General features: G+C 41.6%; 1 protein-coding gene across 6 annotated transcripts in view; it reads right to left on the reverse strand.

Moving 5' to 3' along the window:
- The window catches only part of synrg (synergin, gamma), a 53,105-nt gene that overhangs the window by 22,152 nt on the left and 12,775 nt on the right, over positions 1 to 18,178 (reverse strand). For 3 of the 6 annotated variants that reach the window (XM_036559381.1, XM_036559371.1, XM_036559363.1), the window contains 7 exons: positions 14,791 to 14,865; positions 14,238 to 14,434; positions 11,768 to 11,977; positions 10,263 to 10,396; positions 9,248 to 9,366; positions 8,510 to 8,572; positions 5,624 to 6,571 (listed from right to left, as the gene is read on the reverse strand). In XM_036559381.1, the coding sequence (XP_036415274.1) occupies positions 5,624 to 6,571; positions 8,510 to 8,572; positions 9,248 to 9,366; positions 10,263 to 10,396; positions 11,768 to 11,977; positions 14,238 to 14,434; positions 14,791 to 14,865 (1,746 nt within the window). Of the gene's footprint in view, positions 1 to 5,623; positions 6,572 to 8,509; positions 8,573 to 9,247; positions 9,367 to 10,262; positions 10,397 to 11,767; positions 11,978 to 14,237; positions 14,435 to 14,790; positions 14,869 to 16,563; positions 16,840 to 18,178 lie in introns of all 6 variants that reach the window. The other 3 variants (XM_036559355.1, XM_036559338.1, XM_036559346.1) reach the window with 2 other exon arrangements.

The following is an 18,178-nucleotide window of genomic DNA, read 5'->3' on the forward strand; positions in this document are numbered from 1 at the left end:
CGGCAGACCTTTACTTGTAGGAGCCATTTAACACTTCATATTTCCCAATAATTCAGCCGTGTTTCTTTGTAGCATTTCTGTAAAAGGACACTCCAACCAGACTCGAAAACCCCTTTTGATTAAGCAGATAGCAGGAACTTTTAAAAAACTGCCGTAGGGTAGATTTTTAGTCTCACAGGACAGATGTGATCTCGAGAACATCTGGAAACACACAATGAGAAATTTGGGGCTAAATGTAGGTGGGAACATAGACGTCTTAATAGGGATGCACCAAAACGTTGGCTGTAAGTGGTCAAAATATGTCACCAGTTTCTGACTGAAAGAGAAAAACGACCGTTTTGGCTGGGAAAAAAAAATAAACAATAAATGAAACAGGACTACAACAAAGTGGCAAAATTTCAAAGTTTCTATGAAGGACATCAGACAAGTGATTGATAATCTCTGTTCACGCTGAGTATTAAGAGGAGGTATAACGCTCAAGAGAAACAAAAGAATCAGAAGTTCCTGCTAGAACAACAACGCAATCTCTAGCCTGTTTTTGAAATGATGAAAACATTCACAAAAAAAAAACAAACAACAGTGCCAAAGGGAAAAGTGTATCTAAAAAATACATTAATAATAATAATAATAATAACAGAATTGATTGCCCTGAATGACTAGCCATTCTCTGTTGTCAAAGACGTTGGATTTCATAGCACGTACTGTAGCCTACATACAGCAATGTTTTTATAAATTTTTAAATTTTGTTAAATTTGATGTAAACTGTTTATTTATTGGAAGCTCAGTTTTGCCATTTTGAAACCAGATTTTTCAGTAATAAAGGTTATGTTGTGTATGTTTGGTATGTTTATTCAGAAGCATAAATAAAACAGAAAAAAAAAAGACTTTCGTTTTCCATTTCAGACAGAAATTTTCATTTTGGTGTGTCACTACTTATTAGGGAGGAACAAACAGGCTGAAATTTTTAAAGCAATCAAACGCTTTGTGAAGTTAGCATGGCTGAAAAGCCCCTCCCACCTTCAATACACATGATCAGAAGGGGGTTTCCTACTCTGACCAGAGTGTCTCTTTAACAAAAAAACTTTCCTTATTGTTGCTTCACGTTCACACACTTATTTTGCATAAACAGAAAAGTGGCCAGAATAGTGAAATCCTTGTGTCCCATTGTGTTTTTTGAACTCTCAGCATCTTGAACAGTATAATAAGTTGTATAGACGTTTATGTAGAATTCCCTTTAAATACTAGAAAGACGCGTATGGCCCACAGCAGTTCCCAGGTCGTGTTCAGTTCTGCCTCAACTACATTAAAAACGGCACTTTCTTTAATGTTTGTCTTAAATTCCACAAAACAAAACATCAATACTCATCCTTACACTTTGCATACATTTTCTGTTTTGTTTGACTGTTTGCACAAACAATTTGTGAAATTGACAAGGAACTCGTGCAGTGTGTTTTCACTTCTCATATTTTTCGCTAAATCTGCTTCAAGTGGCAAGAGAAAGCAAGAAGGAGAAGAAAAATCAAGACGGCACGCACTTCCGCTACACCATCATTCATATTTATTACGACAACATTGGCAGAGAGAGAAAGAGAGATAGGTCACAAAAAGGCTTGTTGTTACAAGAGGTTTTGCCAAACAAACACTTATAAAGTCTTTTTTTTGCTGTATCATTATAAGAATACAAGAGCATGCAAGAGTTGAGGGGAAAAGGAGAACAGAAGCGAGAAGGTAAAATAAAGATAATCCCAAAACCAGATGCAGAAACCCAGAATTGAGAAGGCACGTTCACAGACTAAAATATTAGTGTAGGTCAAAGACATAGTGTAGTTGTTCTAAAAAAGGAGAAAGCAACAGAGAAACAGTCATACAGAACACTTATTAAGCCAAGGAGGTGATCTGAAAAGTACAGGTTCTATGCAGTTGTTCACCCTTTGAGGACCTGAGAGCTTTAACAAGAGAGTTAATGGGGAAGAACTCTTAGAAATACTGCTGTCATTAACTCTATTATGCATTCACTGACTTAACTGCTTTTGCTCAAAGCAGACAGACCAAATTCAATCTCGCTGTGTGGCATGGTTCTAGATAACACTACAGCCAGCAGGTACTCAAAGGGTTGGTTAAAGATAAACAAAGAGGACTATCCTATCAGAGCATTCGATCGCTTGAGTGACAGGTGCAGAACAGAGATAAAAGAGACAGTATCCTTTTTCTCTCACCACCTGTTTTTGTTCCAAACTCCTATGCAAGCGTGCTCTTAGTAGGACCGCCGTGACGGGCCGGAAAAAGAGTAGGACATCGTTCCTGGTGTAATGTAGGCTAACACATTCATATCAAGCAAAAACCAAACACTTTTCATAAATACTGATTAATGAGCAATCTCACATAAATACTTAACACAATCAGGAGTATCAATCAAATCTATCTATATTGAAAATAAATAAGAGTATATATTCCTGTAATAAAAATACACTATTAAATTAGCATGTATACTTTTTGTTTGTTTTTTTTTTGTCCATAAAAACAACCTTGTTCGGTAGATAGGCCAGAAAATGGAATTCTAGCAATCGTCTACTGCTTTCTTGTCAATTTCACAAATTGAAAAGGCAGGCACAAACTGTGGCAAACAAAAAAAAGCAAAGTAAAGATGAGAGTTACACTTCAACGTGCCCTAAAAGAACCAGCTGAGGCTCTTGTATACTGCTGCATACCTGGAATAATGTCACATAAAAACGGAGGAACTGCATTTTGCGGGGGTTGGGGTGGGGGCTCTGGCCCAAAACGGCCTGGGAAAAGAGATACTGTCTCTTCGAAAGTAAGCTACACATCCAGGAGCATAGTGCAAGTGCTGGGAAATTAGAGAGTCCAAAACGTCCAGCAACATTTATGCTCCAGTTTTGAAAACATGGTAACCAGACTAGAGCCTTCTGTATTTGGAATGTGTGCAACAGCAAAACATGACCGATTTCCCAAAGACACTGACTGAGTAGCTTTGCAGCACTGGAAGTTTGAGTCCTCCTAATGGGTCTTGTGTTCTGACCATCTGATCAAGTGATCTAGAAAGGATTCTCCACTAGCAGGCTGTGACAACAGGTGATCGTTTCAACCAATTTAGCAATTTTCATGTCCAGTGCATGAAATGGGAAAGGGGAGAGGGCATGTTTGTACTTCTTCCACATCAGTGGTCAGCAAAGACGAAGGCAGACATTGTGGCCGAGTGGGAGGTTAAACCGTATATGAATGCGAGATATGGTGTAATAATAATGTAAATGCTTACGTTCTCACACAGACACAAACATGCATTGATGAGGTGACTTGCATAAATACTAGTCAATATGAGCCACAGAGGGTGAGATGCTGTGTAAATAAATGATGACTGACATAGGAGGGGCTGTCAATATGAGAGACAGACTGTTAATTCCTATTTATATTCAGGCGAGGCTGTCCACAATGCAGCTTCTTGGAGATTGAAGTATGTAAGGAGAAGAGCCCACCGGTCAGAAGTTTCTTTGCAGACACAGAATTCTCAGACCACAATATGATCACTACAATTTGGAGTTCCAACTAAGGCCAATCTCTGACAGAGTAATCAAGAACTGGAAAAAGGAATATTAGATGCACATTACTAACATTAACCTTATTACAACCTTAATAGGCTTGCAAGGACAAAGATGCCGACCTATGTGCTAGTGCAATAATATCCAAGTCTGAACCTAAAAAGCCTCACCCCGAGCCTGCTCTTAAAGCCTCAGGGAACATAAACCAATGTTTTCCTTCTAATTAGGTTTATTCTTGCTCTTGTGGACAGACCGATGTACCTGTACAAAGTATACTGTATAAAATATAAACTAGGTGGCCATAATCTAAGTAATTTAGAAGCATTTCTTTTGGTCCACTCATCAAGAAATTTTCACAGAATGTAATACTTGTTTTATTGGGCCAGCAACTAGAGATTCCTCAGTTGTTTTAATTTTCTTTCGTTTCTTTTTGAGCAACGTCGATAAGGTCCTCCTTGCCTTTGCTGTTGCGTTTAGTTCTGCTTTAGCAGTGCAGGAGGTTAGAAGTGTTGCACAGAAATAGAAATAGAAATAGAAATATCAGGACCACACCCAAACAGTTCTTAGAGCACGTTTTATCATATTTTATATCTTCGTCTTTTGTATTCAAACTTTGCTGGATGTTTAATTTGACGCTCAATTTTTCTATCATACATTTTAAATATTTTACACTGTGTTTCCTGGGATTTTAAGTATACAAATAAATCCAAACACAAAAACATTTCAGAAAATGAAAGCCAAAAATGCTTTCTGGTCTTCACAAGCAATAACCACAAGCACACACAGTTCACGGATAAACGTCACTCAGGCAAACATAATGCAAAATCTATGTGCTTTTGGTGCTGCTTTACATTAGTATTATTTGGATTTTCAGTTTTTATTCTGGAACAGTATAAAACCTACTGCAACTATTATAACGTGCTTGTGTTGTTAAAGAAACGTTGGGTCAGTGTGTCACTAATACTAAGCTCTGAATTTTTATACAGGTTCCTGACAAACCAGAGACCAGAATAGCATTCTTTTTGTTGCTTGGCCGGGCTGTCAACTTAAACAGCTGGCTCTGAAATTTCTGTAGACTGTGCAATCGCATCAATCATAGCTAATTGGCAAAATATGAGCTCAGCTATTCTGAGGGCTTAGTCATTCCATCTGTGAGCATGGTGGTGAACAAAATGCTGTACTGTTCCAACCCAAATGTGTAAAAGCTGAAATCTGGGCTACAACAGATTTCAGTCGGATGCCACAATCATGAGAGATAATAGGCCTCAAAACCTTAAACCATATTTTTTTCACAAGAACAAAGCTGGCTAAGAGGATCTAGAAGAGAAACTTAAGATCTCCATATGGACTGATCAGGGAGCTATCTTCTTTTAGTGTTTTCTACGATGGTAAAGTGCTACTGTGGTCATGAATGATTTGCTCTGTCACAACACTTCATGGACAGTGTGGGTCACGGTACCATGAAGGACAACAGAACACAGTGAATGTGAAGCTGGACATTCACTGTAGCTATTTGTGCTATAGGATATGCAAGCTTTTGTTATCTCAAAGAACTAAATGTTAGGGTCAAAACACTAAAGGTCAATGCAACAAAACCAGATTAGGCATTAGACTTCTAACATGGGAACCCCACTGACAATTCAGTCAAAGAGCGGGCTTAATCTGTGTCTAGAAACAATAAATACTGCCATGGTCAATAATACTGATACGACTTAAATAGAACCAAAGCTGAGACTTGGATAAGTAGATAAAAAAATAAATCAATCATTACTGTACAATAGTGTATGATAATAGTGTGTGTAAATAAAGGTAAATAAAGACTTTAAATGGATGGGGGTGAAAAAATGAGATGATATGAAATATGCCATGTTCTTGATAATGTTTGATATGTCACTCAGCCATTTGTCTGAAAACTCCTCTCTATCCTGCTGAAAAGCTGATTGAGGGATTGTAAGGAGGGCCGCAGAGAGGCCCAAGAGGGGTGTGTGCGCACGTGTGTGTGTGTGTGTGTGTGCGAGAGACAGAGAGAGGGTGCCGGCCTCACCACAGCAAGCGCACCAGTTCCTCACCTGCGGCGGGGGGCTGGTGGGCAGTCAGACCGGGCAGGTCCAGTGAGCTGTCGGACGTGCCATGCTTGAGGTCTCCACCCACATCGGTCAGCTTCATGTCCAGCTGCACGGACAGCGCATCCTCAGAGTCATCCTTACCCCCTGCGCTGCTGCCCCCGATTGACGGCAGGTCTAGAGACTTGACAGAGGCTGAGTCCTCTTTGGCCTGCTTGAAGGCAGCCACCTTGTCCTCCAGGCTCTTCTCGGAGGCGCCCAGCGCTGTGCAAAATTTGGATGACTGAAAGTCGGCAAAGTCGTCAGCATCGCTGCTCTTCAGGGAGGAAAATGAACCGCCGCAGGCACTTTCCTTGCCATCGTCGTAGGCCAGTCCGCCCTCCAGTGACAGCTGTTTGAAGACATCGTACTTGTCGGTGGCCGGTGCCTGCCGCGGCTGGGAGGAAGCCTCACTACGCTGCTCTCCGGACCTCCCAAACGCCATGAAATCAGCAAAGTCGTCCTGCACCGCTCCTCCAGCTCCCCTTTGACCTGAGGGGGCCACATCAGACGTGGAGGAGCCAAATAGTGCAAAGTCGCCAAAGTCATCAGTTGTCCCTGTGCTGCTGACAGGTTTGGGGCCTGCAGTAGGGAGCACCAGGGAGGGGAGCGCAGAAGATGATGATGTAGTGGAGAAAGGGCTAGCTTTAGAGTCAGCAGTGGAAGGAGCAGAAGGAGGAGTCATGGAGGAAAAGAGGTCCAAGTCAGCCATGTTCAGAGGGTTTTTGGGCTGAGTCAGAGAGACAGGAGGCTGAGACTGAGACTGTGGAAGAGATGGGCCGAAAGGAGGTGGGAAAGCAGGCTGGAACATCTTGGCCTGATCTGGAGGGTCTAGTGGAGAGATGCTGTTGGCCGTTTTAAAGTCTGTGAAGCCATCATCGGCACTGACAGACTTGAAATCGGCAAATCCTTCGCCTACAGGGAGAAAAAAAAAAACAAAAGAGAACAATTGAAGGCCGAAGCGAAACAGCATTTCATAGAGGCTACAAAAGGCCAGAGAGCTAGACTAGCACAATATGGAGCCCAGCCTAGAAGGCACCCTGTGCTCGATTTTTCTCATTTCACAATCCTACAAAGGAGAGAAACGGATTAGTTCCAGCTCTGAAGCGCACCGGATACTCCTGCTGAATTTCAAAACCGTCGAGTGCTTGGCGCGTGAAAAAGGCTCACTGTGAAGAAACACCACACACCACCGCACAACGAGAGCGAAGCAAGTCCACAGAGACTTGCATGCAAACACACACACGTAAACACTCATCACATGCACTGAGACAGAGATCCCAGAGTGGAACTGGACATTATGGCGTTTTATGTCTCACAAAGAAGAGAATCAGTCACTCCATAGCAGCGTGTAGTCTTTGCAGTGCCTGTAAGATCGTGTAGTCTCACCACACAAAGAAACAAACAAACCTTCATTCTTAACCCTTGGCAAAAGTGAGTCTTTCTAATATTGATAGAAAAACAACATCAACAGAGTGGTTCAAAGATAGATTAACTCTCAGAGGTAGGGCTGAGCGGCACCCACTGGCTTCATCCAAATATTACCGTGGTATATGGTACAGTTGAGGGGGTTGAAGGTGGGGGTGAAAAAAGCATCATAAGTGACAAAAAAGCGTTTATATTGCTTTATGGTTGTCTAGTCCTGCGTTATTTCAAAACGAAAAGAATCCTTTTACATGGTCACCAAAGAAGCGAAACACAGGGAACAAAACTCATCTATCTAATAATGGCTAAATGTTAAACAGTGCTGCTAACTAGGAGAGAAGAGCTGGTTAGCATTAGCGTAGCTAGCAGTTCAATTCTAGTTTCATTCTGGTTAAGTGAAGCACCGGCTTAAGTTTAGATGATTATGATTAAAATCTGAGGGAGTAAAGTCAAGCAACTGGCATCGAAGAGACAGAAAGGCAAAATTAAACCTATACAGTGGAGTTTGGATCTTAACATTAGCTTAGCAAGCAGGCTACAGACCCAAACAAACATCACAGTACAGGTTTGATTCTGACTAACTGGTGCTCTGCCGAAACGTTTAGAAAACAAATGTCTGAGAGAGCAAAAGTCGAGTGACCAGTGCTGGAGTGACATAAATCAGAAACTGAACCTGTTTTGTGGTGTTTAGGACTGTAGCGTTTTGATTAAGCTATCAATAGCTTACTCAGCAGGCCAAACTGTGCCACACACCACAGCACAGGCTTGGTTCCAGCAGAATATAATACCTGCTAATATAACACCTGTTTAGGGGATATCTGAGAGGGCATATCAAGTGACTGGTGTTAAAGTGAAAACCACAATTGAGTCATCACTCTTTCCACCAGCACCACCCACTGGCCAGCTCCGACTCTACCAAAGTAGTAAGCCCCTCTAAAATACAAATGGGTGGAATGTGTTTATTTGGTCATTCAGACATGGAACAGAAATGATCATTTAATCATTTTTAAATACAAGCATAATTTTTAACACCGCAGTATATTTTATTGCTGTTATACCGCCCAACCCTAACCTCAGATATAAACCACGTACAGAGAAAAAAAGAGCAGAGAGCATTCTGTTCTTGCAATTGAGAAAAAGAGGCCACTGCAACAGTTAACTTACTGGAGCTCTGAGAGTTGCTCCCATTGGATTCTGTTCTAGTGAGACAGGGACACACATATACCTGCATGAATGTGGGTAACTTTATATGGAACATGCGTCTAAAATTGAGGGATATATTCAACAAGAGCACTAGGACACAAGTTGTGTGGAATCAGATCGTACATGCCCATCATACACGTTAGTGACCAAAATCACAACCAAAGCCCCACATCATATGATAATAAAATTCGTTCGTGCCAAACATAAAGACAGGAAATTGCTTACCGACTGGCTTTCTGTCTGAAGGTTGCTCAAGTTCTCTGAACACACTGTACTTGTCTCCAAAATCTATATCAAAGACAAGTGAGCCTTCAGTCAATTAAAAAACAGCAGTGCAGTGTTGCTGTCTGCATAACATAGTGACAATCAGCAAGAGAATACACACAAGGAGGCAAGTCTTCGAACAGCAAAATGACTTCTTGTTATTGTGAAAGCATGCAGACTAATAAAGCTGACATTTAATCAGTTTGACATCCATTCGCCTTTATTAGGAACTGGATAGTGGAACTCCCACAATAATAATAATAATAATAATAATCCTGTTTTTTAGAAGCTAAAACTTCTGGTAACTAATAACTGTTTCACCATATGGCTAAAAATATAAAAACTTAGACCTCAACATCACTTAATGTGTTCGCAATTACTTGGATCGTGAGAAGCGAAAAATGCAACCAACTTCTAAGACTGAACTTTGGAGGTTTGGAAAGTCTCCTAAAAAGAATAGAAGCTGTAATAAAAGCAAAGGGTGGACACACTGAATTCAGAAACAATGAACATTATATTTAGTTTCTTAGGCTTCTGTGCAATTTTTTTTAACTTGTAACGGCTGTTTATATTGGAAATTAAATTACGGGTGGTCTCTGACGCATGCACCGCATTGTATCTACAGGATTTTGCGGAAACTAATATGTGGACCCATAATATTGGCTGCTTTTATGGGTGAATGTTGTAATGGAGCTGTACCTGAGACAGCGGGCGTTGGTTCCGTCGGCTGCTCCACTGACAGGTGTTTAAACACTGCATACTTATCAGAGGACGAGGAGGATGAAGAGCCAGATACAGGAGTCAGTATCGCAGGAACACTGCAGACAACACACAAACACACACACCACTAAGGACATGCATTCTAAAGCATTGTGTTTTACAGTTTTGAATCTTTTTTCCCCCTATTTAAGATTCTGGCCACGAGTTCCACTTGTGATGGATGATGGATGATTATGTCCATAAAATCCAAAAAGAGCCTCTTTAAAGATGAAAGCTTCACTGTGGAAACTGCAAAACCAGGTTGAGTATCACTTTAGCTTCCCAGACTCCATGACAACACAATTCACACCACTAAGCCCTTTCGAGGAAATGACGATGCGTTCTTATACTCAGTCATCCTCTATTTCGGTCTTCTTTCGAAAACACATTTCTGCTGTGCAGAAAACACCCCTGAGCTCTCACTTTACCTTCCTGCCCCACTTGCAGTTCTCTCCTCTAATTAGAGAACGACTGGAGACTCTGAAGAACTCATATGCCAATAAACAATAAAACCTTTGTTTTTACTAAAAGTAAGGAATTGTAGGAGACTGTGTCACTCAGATTAAATAGCCACCCCCTCTCCTACCCTCAGCTTGGGATAATTGCTTTTTGCTTCTCCCTCTCCCATGAGCCATGCAGTTTTGAAAAGTAATAAAATGGGACGAGCTTATCAGCTGCCCATTGAAATGGGTTCATTAGCAAAGATGGCAGGGCTTAATTGGTGTGTCTGGTGGATTATTACAAGCTATTACAAAGGCAGGCACTATTTGATGCTCCAGGAGAGCATGCCAAGACAGGGGAAACTAAGGGAACAGAAACATCACAAGAAAGTCACATAACACGACTGGATGGCATTTTATGATACTTTAGGATATAGTAGACAGCATTTTCCTTATGATGCAAATATAATGGGGAATAAGCAATCAGAGTCAGGCTAATTAATGCATGCTCGTACCTGCTCTGAGAGGAGGATGCACTAGGGAACGTTCCCACTGTCTCTCCTTGAAAATCCGTAAACGAATCATCTCCACCGCCTGCTTTCGGGGCCTCTTGAAAATCCTGGAAATCATCATCATCTGCCTTCACTCCCTGGAGTAGGTCAACAAAAAGAATACTTCACTGTTTTACAAATTTTACATAAACAAATCACAGTTGGCAGAATGCAGCATTTTTCAACCTGGTCCTTGGGGCCCGCAGGAAAGTCCACTTTTTTGCTCCCACATGATACAGTCTATATCCTAACTAGGGTTGCAACTAAAGATCATTTCTGTGACCAGTTAATAAACCCTTGCTGAATTAAATTTTTACCACCTGTGTCTCAGTTAAGTGACCTACTGACAGTGAAAATGCAATGTGTCAAACTCCTAAGTAAAAAGATATTTTCTTATAGAGCCACTACATAATTATCCAATCCCTGTTTAATATTAATGGTTTTTAAATCACTTATACTCTGTAAGGCTATAAAATTGTTCTAAACACAAAAATGCTTTTGGGAACTCTATAATGACAATTCATTTGTTTCAGCTGTGATATATAAATCCCACCTATCCATGTGTTCAAACTCAGCAGCAAACATGGCAAAGAAAAAAGCTCTCACAAAAACTAAGAGAAGAAAATTTTCATTGCATCATAAAAAACACATCCCAGACAAGATTGAAGGGTTCTTTGCATCATGAAAGAGTTCTTCAGAGTGATGGAGAACGTACTGTAGATGGTTCTGCGTAGAAGCTTTTTGAAAAGGGTTTTATAAAGAGTTCTTCTACTGTAACAAGCTTGACATCGTAACAATAGCAGAACCCTTTTGGGGGCTATATAGAACCTTTTCAAAAAGGTTCTATATAGAACCATCTACAGCATATTTTTCTTCAATCCGAAGAAGCCTTACATGATGTCCAAGGTTCTATACAGAACCATTTTCTTTCCTAAAGAACGTTATTTTTTTTAAGAGTATAGCTCACAGCTAATGAGCTTTTTTGTCATGGGACTAACTACATAGGATAAACACTCACTAAGAAGGCTATTCGTCAGTTGAAGCCTACCTTAGCACTGTGTCATGTGGCTAAATATCTTAGTCGCTGTTTACTACATTTAGGATAGTTTAATTTCTGCTGTATCCCTGAATCAACAGCTCTAGCAACTACTGGTTAAAATTAGGCGGAGTTCAGGTGTCAATGACACCAGTGAGAAGAGTTGTGTCAACTCAACTCCAGAAAACCAGAAGTTGTGCATCACTAAGTAGGGCTTCTGCAACAAGCCGGGCTTCTGCGCCCTCATGCATACAATTCAGAACCTTTAAGTCTTTAAGATGCCAGAAAAACCTGCTTCTTCAAATATCGATTGTTTATCAAAAACTAAATTTACTTATTCACTGAAAGCACTGGTAGAACATTTATGCATTTACTGGTTAACAGTTAATCATTAACATCCCTTATGTCCAAGTAAGCTAGTGCATGGTGTTACCTGGACGGGAGGGAAGTTGGTGACAAAGCTGTTTGGAGGTTGTGCCGGTGGGTTTGGAGGCATAGGCATGACGGCAGGGGCGGCAGGGGCCATCATGGGCTGCTGATGGGCCAATACGGGGGGCATGGTCATGGCCATCGCAGGCAGGTTGGGCACTGGAGGGGAGGGGAACTGACTCAGGATATCCAGACTCATCACTGGGAGCCCACTCTGAAACAACCATCCAACACAGGAGTTACTATAGCTTCTCAGGCTAAATCATATTCTGCTGGCACCAACACCTAATACAAAGGGGTGAACAAACTCTTTCAATCAGCAGCTCTAAACAAGGACAAAAAAATGGACTAAATGAGTTTTAATCATCAACTGAATGGAGGCTGGATGAGGGTTTGTGGGCAAAAAAGTACTGAGAGTCATTAAAACAAGCCTTGAAGCATGAGCATGAATCTGAAGTGCTACTTTAGCATATAACGCAGAAAGTGTGAGTTTTGCTGATAAATCTTTGATTTAATGCTTTGTCACATAAGCCCACTCCTTCTCAGCTTACATGCAAGCAAAATGTACTGCCTAACTTTGATTAGCAAGTACTAAGTAAAAAGCAAAGCTGTCAGATAGTAGCCCCCCCAACTTTTACCGAGAGGCAGAATAAGATGTTTTCCTAAATTAGTCATTGAAGTCAGCTTCCATTTTTCGCAGCCATCACTGGTAGCTCAACCCCCCCAACCCCCCTCATCACACACCTCCACTGTCATCATTCTGCTAAGCTGGTGCAGAAGGCACAGCTCCCTAAAGAGGAAAATTTCCATCACAAAAAGCTTCTTATTGTGTGTGCTCTAGCAGCAGCAGCACACGGAACTGATGGCTTTGCCTGCTCCCAGGGGTGCAGCTGCCGGGTTTGGGTTTGGGGAGATAAGACGGCTCTCGTCAGCGCTGTTCACCTGGGCTATTGCTGCACTCGCTGCACGACTCAGCATTATCTCACACCCCCTATCTGCACAGCGACACACACACGGCTCACAGCCTGCCGCCACAGTCTGAGACAGGTCAAAAAACTCTCATATTGACATCAATACATGCTGGGCATGTCATAAAACATTAATTATGCAGACAAGACTGCCTCTGGCAAGTGCACAGCAGGGTATAACCCTTCTGCAATATAGGTTTTAGAAGAATAAAATATGAGACTCTGACCAAATCTCATAATTAAGGATGGAAACACTATAGCCAGCACCTTTCAGAAAATATAAAGGCAGCACTGAAGATGTTCACCATTTTTAAAAACCTTCCCATGCTGTAAATGGTGTTCTCATTACTGATCTTAGTCCCTAGAGGTCTTTTATTTACTTATTATTGCATGACAACTACTGACCTCATCACACCTAGGCAATCGCTGCATCTTTCAGAGTATTGCATCATCGTTCACAGCTCGAGTCACACGTGAGTTGCATGATGACTGACTTGACCTTAAATGACTCAGACTCAAGACCTTTCCTTTCCAGCCTTACTCGTTATTTTTCCTGTCAGTTCTTCTACGGTCATGTGCAGTCATTACTGCAATGCCATTTTCCTGCAGTTCTCAATGATACGGTCAAGTTTGATTCAGAGTCTTTCATTACAGAAAACCCTTTCTGCAGAAAGACAGAACTGACTTGCTTCATGCAGTAAAAACAGCGTTTAAAGTAAAGAGGCTAAACAACTGGAAACAATTGGCTATCATCCAATTTGAATAGCAAGTAACTCACGGCTATTATAGCTGAAATTGATAGCTAATCTAACTGAAGTCTGAACAAGTTACAGATCACATTCCTTTAAAACTTATTAAATCATCAGCTGGTTTAGCTAGCTAGCATAATAGTTATATGAAATACCACACTAATCAACCAGTTTAAGTTGTTTTGCCTTTTTCCTTTAAACACTACATTTACTACATGAAGCGCTTCAGTTCTATCCCTTAAAGTTTTTCTGTATTAAAAGGCTTCTTATTTGAAGCAGAGTTTTTAGTAGGGGTTAAATTTGTACAATGCAATTCCTGCACTTAATTAACCAGACTAGACAAAAATTTTCTACTAAAGGCTTGACTCGCGTGCCAGAGCCTTGGGACTCGACTCACACTCGCACCTCAGCACTCGCACCTCAGAGACTCAACATGAAAATCTTTGCTGCTCAGTATATATTATCCAATAGACATCTGTGACTCTATATAGTCTACATAGTCTATGTTGACAGGAAAATGGAAACAAAACCGACAAGAGCCTTGTGGAATGTGCTGGATGGGGACTGAGGCATCAGCAACAAACTTCTTAGCCTATGCACCGCTTGGGAGGGTCCCTAGAGTTTTAACATGCTGACTTATTTGTCATGTAATGGGAGTGAACTGGGCCAAAATGTAGGACACTGTTTGGCCTAAAACACATGTTTCCATACTCACTGCACTAAGGACAGGTTTGTCTATGGAATACCCCACAGTTACCTGTGCCACTCCAATCAAGGCCAGTACAGTGTACAGCTCTTCCTTGGTCAGTTTGCCTGGCGTTGTGCGATTGGCTGAGGCCCAGATCTGACCTAGAGCTTCTCTGGGAAGTCCTGATGACATCAGGATGGGGTAGAGTTTGGCTGTGTCAATGCCTGCTGGAGTCATGGTGAACTCCAGGACCTTCTTGAACATGTCTGCACAAAACAAAAAACATAGTCCATAACATATTTCCAGCAAAGAAAGAGGCACATCACACAGGTACTTTGGTCCATTTCTATCGGACAGTGTCAAAAACCACATAAGCAAGTCTACTTGAGATTACTAAGCAACTCAACATGGCCTGAAGAAAGTGTTATATAGTGATAATTCAGGAATGTAGTTTGCTTCCATGATGCTGATTGCACTACTTCCATTATTGGAGCTACATTAGCATTACTCTGAATACTAAACACACCTAGGCTGTTGACTTCAATTGGGTTAAGAGAGAAAACCTTTAGCCAAACCTTTGCTTTAAGCATGTATACAGTAAATGTCCTGAGATGCCAATTACCTGGAATGAGAGAGTCATTGTAGAGCCAAGCTGGCACCATAGGCTGCATTTCTTGTTGGGGGAAGACACCAACACCTGCTTGGGAAAAGAGAGTGGCAGCAATGAGTCATGGCAGAAGGATCTTAAGCTATGCATGCTAAATCTAGCATGTCCCCCTGATGTCTACACCACACTCAGCTACAGCAGTTCTTCACACCTGCTGTGCGGAGAGGCTGGTGCAGATGTTCCACTGCAATACTGCTGCATTACATTTCTCATTACTTCAGCAAAGCTGTTCTCAGAATCAGCCAGTTAGCAGTTGTAAAGGAAGATTAGCCTTAGGAATAAGAGCATTACATGCTCAGATAGCTTTAAGTAAATAGCTTGTCCTGCACTGAACCTTCAAGTTTCTTTTGTGTAGGAAAACATGGTGCCTTCAGTGAAAGTGCTAGTGCCCTAGATCTAATTCTCACAATCTTCTGATAGATTTCTAACAACAGTTATTGGGTTTATCTCACAGATCTCTTCTCTGTGTATGTGAATGCATCTGTTTAATGTTTAAACTTATTTATTTAATCATAATTCCCATAACTCTATTCTTTTATTTCAATTTTCCAGTGTCAGCCAGAAGAGGGTGTGTTCCTTTCGTGGGCCTTGGTTCCACTCAGCTTCTTCTATATGTTCTCAGACAGTTTTCTTTGCTACAGTCACCCTAGGCTTGCTCATTAAGTACTCAGACCTGGATTTCTATACACCTGCCTTGTGACAACTGTTGAATACAAAGATATCTGAATTGCAGTGAAAGTAAATGAGCCTAATTAAATATAATCACAAGAAAGCACTTGTTATCCCACCACTTGAGATACATCAAAATCAAGCAAACTTCATTTTGAACCAGCATGGAAGAAACCCTGAAATCAGTAATTCTTAAATCAGTAATCATTCTTCATATTAGTTCATGAGAAAAGCAAGAAATCTGAGATTGACATGTCAGATCAAAGCTCAATCCCCAGCATGCAGGAGAAGGCCCAACAAAAAGGGTTACAGCAAGTAAAGGCAGAGGCAGAGGCAGAGCACGCAGTGAGTCAGCAGGTAAAACTTCAACGGATCTCCAGAGACACGGCCCATCTCCCACGCTGTCAGCAGAGTGGCTGTCGGGCCTCTCTAATGAGGAGCGGCTCGGGGGAGGAATGAGAAATACTCCCAGCGCTAGCGAAAGGAAAAAGACGAGGTCGTTCCTCAGAGTCTGAGACAACCTGGAGTCATTACCTTCAGGACACTTCACCGCGCCTCTCTACTGGCACACACTACACGACAAAAAAGATGTGGTCTGTTTCCTGAATGTTCTAGCAAAGTTCTGATATCATCTTTTCAGGACTGAATGGCTGAATTTCTTGATGATCTTTCACATTCTTGTGCTTATGCATGGTGGATAGCTTTGTCTACATTCAGGGAATATTCTCTCTGAATCAGGCAATCTGTGGCGTCCCATTTTCCACAGGTTAATCCTCCAGGTCTGCATAAAACAGTTGCAATCCTCCAAGTCTAAGCACTCGGATTTGGTTAGTAGGAAAAAATAAAGTGCTGTGTATAATCAAATCATATTCATGCACTGCTGATTCTGAATAATACCAAAACATATTTTTTGCAAAGAAAATCGGATTTTAAAACTTACAGCAGCACTTCATGATTAGTACAGAAAGAAAGAGTGAGTGCAGCTGCAAGCTGAGTGGGGGCTAATACTGTAGAGCTGTAAGGACAGACGAGGGGAACGTGAACAACTTCTCCTCTCACCACTGGCACAAGATGCTTGTTGAGGTGAGGCTTCTGCCACTGGTGGGGGTTTGGAAGCAGACTGAGGCTCGGAAGTCATCTCCACGGTGAAAGCAGCACTGAGGTCATCGGGGGAGTGGGCCCAGTTGCGGGCTCTTGAGCTGCTGTGGAACTGAACTGACACCTGGGCTTTGGGTGTCAGCTCAGACAGGGCCTGCCGAGGCCTAAAGTTAACCTGGGCTCTCTTATCAGCTGTTAAATCGTATGATGAAAAGAGCTTCTCTTCCAGAGATGGGCCTGAAGAGGAGGGCAAGGAACCGCTACAGTTATAGCTCTGCTCTAGTGTATTATTTTATTTTAACAAGTTTAACAATTTTATAATTTCAATCCAATCCAAGTTTTGCCTTGAAATGACCTACATGTGCACATTCTAATCACATAAGTCATGTAAATAAATGATGCCATGAACAACATCAAACAAACAAACTAGCAGAACAGGCCAAAGATATTTTGCTCTGAACAACTGTTCATTAGTAGAGCGAAATGAAGCCGAAAGGTCAGATGCAATGTGCTTACTGGCACTAACTACAAATTAGGCATTGCTGCCACATTAACACTGAATGATGGTGCAAGCACATTTGGGGAGGAAAAAAAAAAAAAACAAAAACATAAAACAACACGACTTCAGATTTGACTGCTCTTATTAAGGTCGCATGGTCTTAAATTGGATATGTATCTGATCTAGGACCACATATCAAAGCAGAACAGAGTCTGGTCTAAGTTGAAAAGATCAGATCTGTTTCGCATTAACACAAAAAATCAGATTTGTGCCACTTCAACATTGTAAAAATTTGAGATATCTGATTTCAAATTGTGTGTGAGTATGATGAGCGACGTAGTTTGCACAGAACTAATTACTGGGGTTTCTATTTCTCGTTAGCTACAACAGCCTCCTAGATCCAGTGCAAAACTAAAGAAGCAAAGACTGGACACCAAACACAGTGTAAATTTGATTTTTCACTGAATCATTCCTTTAAACTTAGCAAACCGTACTGTTACTCAAGCTACAGTGCTTACATCTCGAGAATGCATCCACGATGTAGACGAAGACAACTCCTACAGCATCATTTAATTAGCATGGTACAGATGAGAAACAAGCAACCCACAAATCTATAAAGGTTTCCTGCTGTCAGGCAGAGCTGTTGTGACTGTGGCACACATGGTGAGCTCTAGCAGGAGACAAACGTCTCTGTAAGCATGTTATCTCCCTGTCAGCCTCTGGAGCACAAACAGGGGAGCAGAGCTTCAGACGCCAGCACACTGGGATGCACTGAGATGCACTGAGACGCACTGAGACGCACTGAGACGCAGGCTGCCTGCTGTCAGGCACCCCTCAGCCCTACTCACACTAACCACCTTATCAGGGGGGTGACAGAGGCTTCAGCAGGCCCAACTCAGACAGGACAAAAACGCATACGGTGCTGTGTCTGTTGATAAAGTGTCATCGCTAACTTGCAGCCACGAAACCTATCTATGATGTGTGATAACTCATTAAAGCACACAGCGTGGTGTCTGTGGACCAGCTTTTTCTCATATATCTGAGGATCAAGCACTGTATACTACCAACTAACACACA

The sequence above is a fragment of the Colossoma macropomum genome, unplaced genomic scaffold (genome assembly GCF_904425465.1).
Source record: "Colossoma macropomum unplaced genomic scaffold, Colossoma_macropomum, whole genome shotgun sequence".
Classification (NCBI taxonomy): Eukaryota; Metazoa; Chordata; class Actinopteri; order Characiformes; family Serrasalmidae; genus Colossoma; species Colossoma macropomum.